The sequence below is a fragment of the Notolabrus celidotus genome, chromosome 2, assembly GCF_009762535.1.
Source record: "Notolabrus celidotus isolate fNotCel1 chromosome 2, fNotCel1.pri, whole genome shotgun sequence".
Lineage (NCBI taxonomy): Eukaryota > Metazoa > Chordata > Actinopteri > Labriformes > Labridae > Notolabrus > Notolabrus celidotus.
Genome location: NC_048273.1, coordinates 15,964,186 through 15,975,080, shown reverse-complemented (window position 1 = coordinate 15,975,080; position 10,895 = coordinate 15,964,186). Strand labels below are relative to the sequence as shown.

The window sequence follows — 10,895 nt, the reverse complement described above, 5'->3', positions numbered from 1 at the left end:
CAGGGTTGAGCATAACTTGAACAAATGGTTACAGTGGGAGGCTTAGCTCTTTTTATAATAAGTATACTTATAATATATAAGTGGGATCTGAACTACTTCATCAAACTTGTTTGGAAGAAAATACAGAGGTGTTTTTGCTGAAGAACTATCAAGCTGTTTAGTGTGTCGTATGTTGTACTATGACATGGTACAAATAAGACAAATTAGACAATCCAGCATTTTCACATTTGGTTTTATGTTATCTTAAGATCAACTTATAAAGTGCAATTCATGAGGAAACAAGCAGGAAAAAAATGCTTTACATGAGCAACTAACATTTTAATATAATTTAATAATGTATTAAAAAAAAAGTTAGAAATTCATAATGACACATTTGTTCCAAAATATACATAGAATATGTTTGTTTGAAAAGTGGAGCTGATCAGATACCCCTTTTTTTCCACACCCCTATTCCAAGTACCCTTTCTGATACCACTGTTAATAAAAAAAAAAGGTACCTATCATTGGTGGAAAAACACTGCCATCTCACATTTTGTTTCCTTTGACTTATATAAAAATACCCATTCGCTTAGTGTGCATTGTGTTGTTGAAACAAGTTGACTTTTTTGGAGGAGCTGAAAAAAATATGGAATCAAATAAGTGTGTGAAGGTTCTCAGACATCCAGGTCATGGTGATACAAAGCAGACTTAGTAGAAATTCTTGAAGATGTTTAATCTCTCCTCCAAAAGGCTTCTTCAGTTCTGACCAAACTGGGGAACAGCTAGTAAATATAAGCCTTTAACCTCTACCCACCTATGACTCTTAAAACCTTTTCGGATCAAGCTATGAATCATCAAATAAGTGCGTTGACAGGCTGTTTGCTGATATGAGAAATTATATGTTACACAGTATTGTTGGCCGGTACCAATACTGGCATTGTTATCAGAGCAACTCTGTTGAAAAGCAACTGTGATTCAAATGCTGGTAAAGTACAGGCACACCTTTATGTGCATGCTACTTTTCTGGAATTTACAATATCCCAACAATGAGAGCTACAGCAAAAGCAATAGTCCCAATGATGACGATTCCTGAGCCAGCTCTAACAGCCACTTTAGCTGCATGGAGCATCACCTGAAATGTCAAAGTGCAGAGATAAAAAACAGACAGGAACTTGAGTTTTTTATGATGATATGCAGTTGTTAAAACAATACCATGAAATCACAAAACATGTTTCATTATTTGGACAGGCTCTCACCTCTTTCCTCTGACCTCGGTGCCCAGAGTTCATTGATGAAGTCTCTGTGACAGAAAACAGATACAAGTACAAGTTCTGTTCTGCTTCAGAGTACATGTGGTATTTAATTCAAAGTGTAAATTTCTAACAGTACTACATGAGAAGATATTCACCTCTTTTTTTCCTCCTTGGAATGGCATTCCTCTCAGTAGTGGTTACAAAAACCCAAACTACAACCAGGACAATCCACATTGTGTAAGCAATCAATGTCCACAGAGGCCATGGCTCTGTCCTGTTCTTTGTGCTGTCAATTATCTCCAAACAACCGACATAGATGAAAGCAACTGTGTAATAAAAACACGTTTTAGACAGATCAATAGATGAGCAATGGAAGCTGTGACATTCACAAGCTTTGAAATTCTGTGCAGCATAACGTGTTATCTTTTTAAATAAAACTTTTCAAAGCTGTGGTTTCATTCGCCAAAATATTTCCTGGCCTTGAGCAGAAGCTAACAGAAAATTAGTTTGATAGTTTGGGAGTTGGTAGATTAATTTTGTAAGCTCAGGATAGATACGGGTCAGCTATGCACTAAGCTAAGCTAAGCTATTCTAATACAGTCTGTATCACTTTTTTAAAGGACAGGTATGAGTAAAAGGGTTGTTGTGGGTGCACCTTATAAATTTCACCAAAACGTTTAGATTCCTTATATATCATATTCTGGGTTTCCTTTATTCCTCCTACCTCTGTCCTAAGTCTGTGTGGGCATGATGACGTAGGTACGCACTGTAACTGTACGTGCAGTGCACGCTCTGGTCAAAGCCAATTCTGGCATGGTCAGAGGTTGGTCAATAGTACGTAATACTCTGCTGTTAATGTTAATAAAAGTTGTAGATTGAGATTCAAATGCTGTTTAAGTATTGTATTCTGTTCTGTGTAGTCGTCGGCTGTTCTTGGATCAGTCCTGTAAAGTTTTTAGATCTTTCATTCAGGTTGTGAATGTGTTCAGTCCTTAAAGCTGGGGTTGGTTGTCACAGAAAACTAGCATGAATTTGAATGTAGCATTTCCTCAGAACTCTGTCTAACCCCCTTGGAGTTCCTCCAAAACGACAGCCCGGCTCACATGCACGAGCGCCGCCGATTCGCGACCATATGATCGTGACTGATTCAAAACCGGTCCTCAGCACATCGTTTGTGTTTTGCACTACGTCAACTCATGTCTCACTCAACGGTAAGAAAACACAAAAACATTATCATAGTGAAAGTTAAAAACAAAAAAACATGGAATGTACGCGCAGGAGGCGCGCAGAATGGCAGGACGGGATTTGATTGGTATCATATTTTGGCTCCTGATGGCAGGGATTGGTTGGTGTTTTCCCAGGTTTACTCCGGCTGTAGATACCGGCTTTTTTTCACTCTTTTTTAAGAACACATTATGTATTGATTGCCATCGGGACAGAAGGATAATTTTAACCAGTATAACAAAAAGTGTATCTAAATCTGACTACCAACCCCAGAAAATATGCTAATGCTAGCGGGCTAAGTTAGCATTATCACTAGGAAATGAGTCCTGTCGATCCTCGTTAATAGCATGCGTTTACTTTTTATCAGGCAAGACCCTAGACACAAACACAGCTCATGGATTTCCGTATTGCTGTCTTTTGTCACAGGTATGGAGGTGTTTTATGTATTTTGCTGATATTTTAATGTTTTTTCTTTGCTGAAATGCTACACTGCACGGTTTAGCAACTAAAGTTCATACATATGTTAATACAGTGAGTTGCTAACACAAATATTTGTATATATGTATATGATGTTAAGTTACAATTTGGGGGAAATAACATTTGAATATGGGATTTTTGGTATAAACAATGATTTGATTATTGTTTAAGTGCCTAGTGTATCAAGCAATTCTTTCTAAATGTTTGGCCTTCATATGTGATTAAGTTTGACTTTTTAAGGTATGTTGGACTTAGTCTGATATATCAGTTACACAAAATGTACATTTTAAAGGAGCAGGATACATTTTTTTGTGTGTAATTGTTTCTTGTTAGAAATTGCTTATTGTGTTTTTAGTGAACCTTTTTTACTGAAAAAAGCCAAGCATGGTCAGAGGGAAGACCCCAGACAAACACACAGCTCATGGATTTCTGCCTTTTGTCACAGAGATGAGAGTCAAGTACTAGAACCCCACCTATTGTTTCCTGATTCGTCATTCATTACCAGAACACAATGCAGGAGTAACACACGGGTTACACATAGTTTACCCTACCCGCAGCTTACCTTAAATGTGATATAATTGCTTGAAAGCCTACAACTTTAGAGATAAAAATTGTTATTCTCCTTACGTGTAAAAGCCTCATGGATGACAGAACACACTTTGGCACAGAGGTCACAGATCTCCTTTCTTGAACAGCATAAAAGAGAAACAATTTCAAACAAGGTACATGTGCTGTTAAGAGAAGGATAAGTTTGCAGTGAAGGAACCAACTCCATCTTGTCCCTATACCAACATTTATGCTCTACCAATAAGTAACGTAACCTACCCATGATCCTAATGTCACCTAATTATGAAGACAGATGGAGATAGATGGGCAGCAGGAGCCAGCACATTACTGGGGTTATCAAGCAGGCACCTCCCCATCATGGGTGTCTCCTTTACATTTCTTTCCCTCACAAACCTTTGTTAACCTTTCATCTCCTACTTTCAAGTCTTACTACTAGATTTCTCTGGAAAGTATAGATGTGAGGTCAGTTATTCATGGGTTGAACTCACAGCTCATGACTGGGTCCAAGTGGAAGACAGATGTTCACTATCTCCACGATAGTCAAGGTGATCACCACACACGCCAGAGCAATGAGAGTGGCCTAAACACACACACACAGACACACACACACACACACACACACACACACACACACACACACAGGGAGGCATGCTTACAGACATAAGGACATGCTAAAATAACTAACTTCTGAACCACTTGAAAATGTAGACAGAAGAAATTGGAAAATGCTGTGCACCAGTTGTTATCACTTACTTGTAATTGATAAAACACAATTGTCAAGCATAACGCTGCTATTTCCAATGCTCCACAAGTCACAAGGAACAATATCTTTGACATCTGCAACCAAAAAAACCAACCAATTTTAATTATCTTAAAAACATGAGGTTTGATTAAATTTACTGGTACTTTTGAAAGAAAAAAAAAAATCACAGGATCTAAGTCTGCATAGACCATTTAGCATTTTTAGCTTCTGCTAATTTGTTATACTGTTCCCTAGATGGTCTTACATGATTAAAAGTTCTATACACTTCAGAGGTTCAGGTTCAGAGGTCATGTGAGTGTGGTCAAGTTGAAAGCTGACCAATAACAAGCGGCAACCTCCGGTCTCAAACTATGAAGCCCATGCGGAAGTGTTTTATACTGCAATTCATCGAGAATCCGCTTGAGGCTTGCTGCAGAAACACCGGAAACCACATACACACCAATTCAAAAAAGACGATCTTTCCAGCATTAATGAACATGTTTACAGCCTGGTTCTAAAAACGTATTGGCTCTCCGTAGCTAATCTCTCTATCGGCACACACTGTACGTGTGTGTATGCGACGGTTCAGAAGATATTAAGATTACAAGTTTTTACCCAAATTAGGACATGACTGACGTGACTCTCGGTCGGGAACACATAGCTGTTGGCTAGGAGGCTCAAACTCTGCCTCTTTGCATTATATTATGCCTGGTTGAGTTCCGCATTTCCAATATGGCTGCCACCGTCGATTGGCTTCAAAACAGTGCTCTGGAACAGACTGGTGACGTCACGGATACTACGTCCATATTTTATACAGTCTATGACCAATCATCAGAGGGTCAGTGGATCACTTGGTGTCCGTCTCCAAAATGAAAAAAGTAGTTTGAATAGCGAGAGCAGAACTCAGCATCGAGAGCAGAGCAGTGCCTGCCTGAGTGCGTACGCCTCTCTGCGCTCTCTTGGACAGAAACTTTCAGCGCAGAGCTGATTTGTGCTCGCGCGACTTGTCGATCACAAGCAGGTGTCATTCCCCACCTCTGTCCCTATGCTTTTATGCGCACTCGCAGCTGCCTAAATACCTCTCGGTTGTTGAATTTCCTCGCGAGGACTTCATATCTGCGCGTGTGAAATATTATTATCAGCTTGTGAATATGTTTTTACGAGCTCTCCCGCTTTGACACAAATCTAACGCCATAGTTAACATGTTTATTTCTGCTGTAAATATCGGCTTTTTTGGATTTGTGTGTATGTGGTTTCCGGTACTTCCGGAGCCAGCCTCAAGCGGACACTTCATGAACTGCAGTTTTTAACACTTTCGCATTGGCTTAAATTCTTGCAGCCGGAGGTTGCTGCTTGGGAACAAGGAGGACAACAAACTGTTACTAAAATAACCAGATATGCCTGAACCTCATGCCTTACCCTGTCAAGGCGACGAGAAAGGGGGCTGTTAGTGATCATGTTAGACATTTCCTGAGAAGATAAAATAATAATAATAATACATTTTATTTAAAACGCCTTTCCAAACGCTCAAGGACACTTAACAGAGAGGATAAAACACAATTAAAACAACACGATAAAAGAAATAAAAACAACATGCAAAGTAACACCAAGTTAAAATGAGGCAGTGAAGTTAAACAGATGTGTGGATTTGAACAGAGTTTTGATTTGAATACCGGAAGTGAATCAGTGTTACGGATGTCTGGTGGGAGTGAGTTCCAGAGTTGGGGAGCAGTGTGACTGAAAGCTCTGCTCCCCATGGTGCTGAGACGGGCAGGGGGCTCAGAGAGGTGGAGGGAGGAGGAAGACCTGAGGGAGCAAGAGGGGGTGACGATGTGGAGGAGATCAGACAGATACGGGGGGGGGGGGGGGGGGGGGGGGGTTGTGGATGGCCTTAAAAGTGTACAGGAGGATTTTGAAGTTGATTCTGAAAATGACCGGGAGCCAGTGGAGCTGCTGGAGGACGGGGGTAATGTGGTGGAAGGAGGGGGTTCTGGTAATGATGCGGGCTGCAGAGTTCTGGACCAGTTGAAGCTTATGGAGGGATTTGTGAGGGACACCGAAGAGGAGTGAGTTACAGTAGTCGATACGGGAGGTGACGAGGCTGTGGACCAGGATGGCAGTGGTGTGAGGGGTGAGAGAGGGGCGGAGACCGTTGATGTTGCGGAGATGGAAATATGCAGACCGGGTTATGTTATCGATATGAGAGTGGAAAGAAAGTGAGCTGTTGAGGATGACACCCAGACTCTTTACCTGAGGGGAGGGGGAAACTGTTGAACTGTCTATGGTGAGGGAGAAACTGTCGGCTTTGGATAGGGTGGACTTAGTACTTATGAGGAGGAGTTCTGTTTTATTGCTGTTGAGTTGAAGGAAGTTGGAGGTGAACCAGGATTTGATCTCAGAAAGGCAGAGGGTGAGAGAGGACGGTGGGAGAGTGGAGTCGGGTTTACTGGACAGGTAGAGCAGGGTGTCATCCGCGAAGCAGTGAAAGTGAATGCCAAATTTACGAAAAATATTGCCAAGTGGGAGAAGGTAGATAATGAAGAAGAAGGGCCCCAGGACAGAGCCCTGGGGCACACCTGAAGTGACGGGGGAGGGTTGTGAAGTGAAGGATTTGAGTTGGATGAACTGAGTGCGGCCTGTGAGGTAGGAGTGAAACCAGTGCAGGGGGGTGTTAGTGATGCCTATGGAGGAGAGTCTATTGAGGAGGATGGGGTGAGAAATGGTGTTGAAGGCTGCACTCAGATCGAGGAGGATGAGTGAGGGAGAAATAAATCTCATTATTTAGCTCTTTCAATCAACATGCAGTGGGTTACAGCATTGACAAAGCAAGCATATGGAAATCATACCAACTTCACAGGCACCAGAAGACTGTCGATCACCATGAGTACTATGGGTTGCTGAAGAGGACCCAGAGAGAAAAGTAGCATTATAAAATATTAGTATATATATTTGTACATTGTCAAAAAACTTAATCAAATCCACAATTGTGTCCCAACTTATATTAAACCTTACCTTAAAAGTAGATGGTGACAGAATGCTTGACTTTGTGGTACCTGGGGTAGTATTTGGCTTTGTGGTACCTGGGGTAGTATCTGGCTTTGTGGTACCTGGGGTAGTATCTGGTTTTGTGGTACCTGGGGTAGTATTTGGCTTTGTGGTGCCTGGCTCATTAGTTGTAGTTGTTGTGGGGTTTACGGGGCTTAAGACATTTACCCAGAATGTTCTGAAATCACTCAAAAATGTGGCCCTGCAACAAATTGGCACATTGATATTTCAAGGTAAATAATTTTCCATCAAAATGGAGTATTGAATGTAACTTAATCAGATCAGTTTTTTTACAAATACCTGAAATTTGTTTTGTTTTTTCGCGACTCCACTGGCCATATCCATTGAACCTCAAACAACCTCTTGTCCTGAATGTCTCCTTGACTGACAGCTGAGGCCTGTAGACAACAGTAGCAGAGGAAGCTTAACAAAGTTTGACCTTGAAAGTTTGATTCTTACTTAAATTTCATTTAGATTTATTTATTAAAGCTCCGGTGAGGAGATTTTAGCTGGCAGTGAAACATCTTATAATAAATACTAATATATATGACCTATACCAGCAATGAAGAGCATCAGTGAGATCACAGGGATTATTTAAAGAGACATGGTTAACTGTTTTTCACACAGGGGTCACCAAATCATAAAAACCAAAAGTTCCTCACAGGAGCTTTAAATTAATGTGGAATTCATGGATGATCAAATATACAGTTGCTTGATGAACAGCATTTTTAAGGCTACACCAACTAATAGTGACATTTGAATATTACTTACTTTTGTACCATCACAGTCCAGAAGAGTGGTTGGGTATGCATTAAGGGCTTTAAATGTTCCGACAAGATTGTCTTCTTCATCTCGAGCCTGCAACATGAATCCTTTAAATCTAATGGAGTTCTTGCTTCTCAGAGAAACTGAAGAATGATTTGACATCAGAACAAAGGTGGAGGGACATAAAGTAAGGACAGATTTATGAATTACCCTTGTAATTAAAGAAAATGAGCACAGCAACAAACACTGATACCATTGGGTCCATAAATCTCTGTACCTGTAAAAAGCTCTTCATCATTGCCTTCTTCGTAAGAGATCAGAAAGGGGGGTTCAGTGTCATGAGCTGGATTTCCATGTTCCGGTAACATTGATCCACATGACTGTGGGAAGCCACCACTTGCAAAACCATGCACATTTATAAGGATGTTGAAGCCAGTTATGATCCACAACCACATCTGTAAAACATGTAGAGTATTATCTGTGAAAAAGAAAATCTAAATACGTCTTTTGAATTATTTTAAAAACACGCACTGAGGATCAATAACTTTTTTCTTAGTAATATCCACCTATTGCACCAAAGTATGTTATTAGCTTCCACTTTAAACATTTCTTTTTAATCTCAAGATGGTTCTCTCTACTTAACTCCAGTGCATTGGCTTCAAATTACACAATGATTTAGATTAATATGTTGTAGCTGCAAGTATGTTTGAGGGTGTGGACATGGTTACACGGCAACCTGATGTTCTACAGTGAGTGCAATAGCACAGAACCGAAGCTACACTTACTAGTTAACTCCTACACTGTATTGTCATTATTACATTACAAGGGCAGTTTGCTGCATAACAGAGCAAACTCAATAACTTAATAACTGAATTCCCCCCCCAAGGGGATCAATAAAGTAATATCCTATCTTACCTTATCTTATCTTATCTTATCTTATCTTATCTTAAATCCACCTACAGAATGATTTAGCTTAATATGTTGTAGCTGTAAGTATGTTTGAGGGTTACAATGTTACAATGTCATTTAGCAGATGCTTTTATCCAAAGTGACGTACATACGAGAACAAGAACAACACAAGCAAAGATCTAGACAAGAGGAAACAAGATCAGTACGAGTAACAAAGTGCTTCAAGTCCATTTGGGTGCAGGTACTGCCAAGCAGTGTAAAGGCTATGCACAAAAGTAAATAAGGAATTTTATTTATTTATTTATTTTTAAATAATAAAATAAGGAACATCTACAATGAGGCAACCAAACCATTTAAGACCTTCCATTATCTTCATCAACAATTAACATCACCACAATAATGACCAAAGTACCAAGTGCTGGGTCACTCAAGAGCTGAACACAGATTCCCAGAGTAGAGCAGGACAGTGCGAGTCAACTGTAGCTGGAAGACATGATCTGCCACTGGGGACAACAGTGGAGAACAGTCTAGCTAAGTGCATAGTGCTTCCTAAAGAGCTGGGTCTTTAGCTGTCTTTTGAAAGTAGTAGAAAGTTCTACAGTGCAATAGGACAGCAGCGAAGCTACACTTACTAGTTAACTCTTTAACTGTATTGTCATTATTACATAACAAGGGCAGTTTGCTGCATAACAGAGCAAACTCAATAACTCATTTTCTCATGACATGTTTCAACAAAATTGAACCTAATGTAAAAAAGCAACCATTTAAAAAAAATAATCACTCTTGGTATATCTTTTCAGTTTAGTTTTTAAGTAGCTAAAGTCTTAGCTTTCAATAAATCAACATATAGTGATCAAACTTTTTCTCTTACCTCCAAAATACAGGTAAACAACATGTCCAACACTACATATACTACAACTTTGGACTGAGCCTGCCCACAGGTAGAGCTAAATGAAAACAAAATACACACAGCTTCCCCTTCCTCTGAGTCCACCCATACCTTACGACACTGATCAAAGTCTGCACTGCAAGAAGAAAGACTGTTCCTTTTATTCTTCAAATAGAAAACAAACACCAATCACCATCCACCCTTGTACTTTGACGCCATTGCATGGTAATGTGTATAATATATGTGTATGTCATTTTAAAATGGTATTGTTAAATGCCCAGAGAACAGCTGCATTGAAACATTGTTGCATAATTGTTGTAATTTGGTATGAATAAATAATACCTCCATATAAATCCTTATGAGCTTTATTTTGCTGTAAGTAATTGCAGAGGATTGCTGACTGTATCAAATTAAGATTAGAAGCTCTAAAATGTTTTCAATTATAGGGACAGGGCTTACTCCATTGCTGCCCCTGCCCTCTGGAACTCCCTCCCCAAACACATGCGCAACTCCACTGACCTACAAACATTCAAATCCCACCTCAAAACACATCTCTTCAGAACTGCTTTTAACTGTTAATGTTTTTATTTCCACTGTGTTTCTAATTTTTTTCTTTTATTGTGTGCTATTTGTGAAGTGTCTTTGAGTTCTGTGAAAAGCGCTATATAAATAAAATGTATTATTATTATTATTATTATTATTATTATTATTATTATTATTATTATTATTATTATATTATTATTAAAATGTTTCTACAAATCTAAATGTAAGATAACAGATTACATTGTCTTCTTAAGGCGTGACCAGATTTAAGTGTATTCTTTTGAATTCTTTTAAAAACACGCACTGAGGATCAATAACCTTTTCTTAGTAATATCCACCTATTGCACCAAAGTATGTTATTAGCTTCCACTTTAAACATTTCTTTTTAATCTCAAGATGGTTCTCTCTACTTAACTCCAGTGCATTGGCTTCAAATTACACAATGATTTAGATTAATATGTTGTAGCTGTAAGTATGTTTGAGGGTGTGGACATGGTTACAC

General features: G+C 39.3%; 1 protein-coding gene across 1 annotated transcript; it reads right to left on the bottom strand.

Moving 5' to 3' along the window:
• Positions 1-213: 213 nt before the first annotated feature.
• Positions 214-9,960, bottom strand: LOC117806328. Its single transcript, XM_034675221.1, has 13 exons — positions 9,833-9,960; positions 8,330-8,507; positions 8,059-8,195; positions 7,588-7,685; positions 7,255-7,489; positions 7,089-7,139; positions 5,662-5,712; positions 4,254-4,337; positions 3,989-4,080; positions 3,561-3,625; positions 1,388-1,558; positions 1,236-1,279; positions 214-1,111 (listed from the first exon to the last, which is right to left on the bottom strand). The coding sequence occupies exons 1-13, from the start codon at positions 9,854-9,856 to the stop codon at positions 1,010-1,012; spliced, it is 1,332 nt and encodes a 443-aa protein (XP_034531112.1). The 5' UTR covers positions 9,857-9,960; the 3' UTR covers positions 214-1,009.
• Positions 9,961-10,895: the final 935 nt, after the last annotated feature.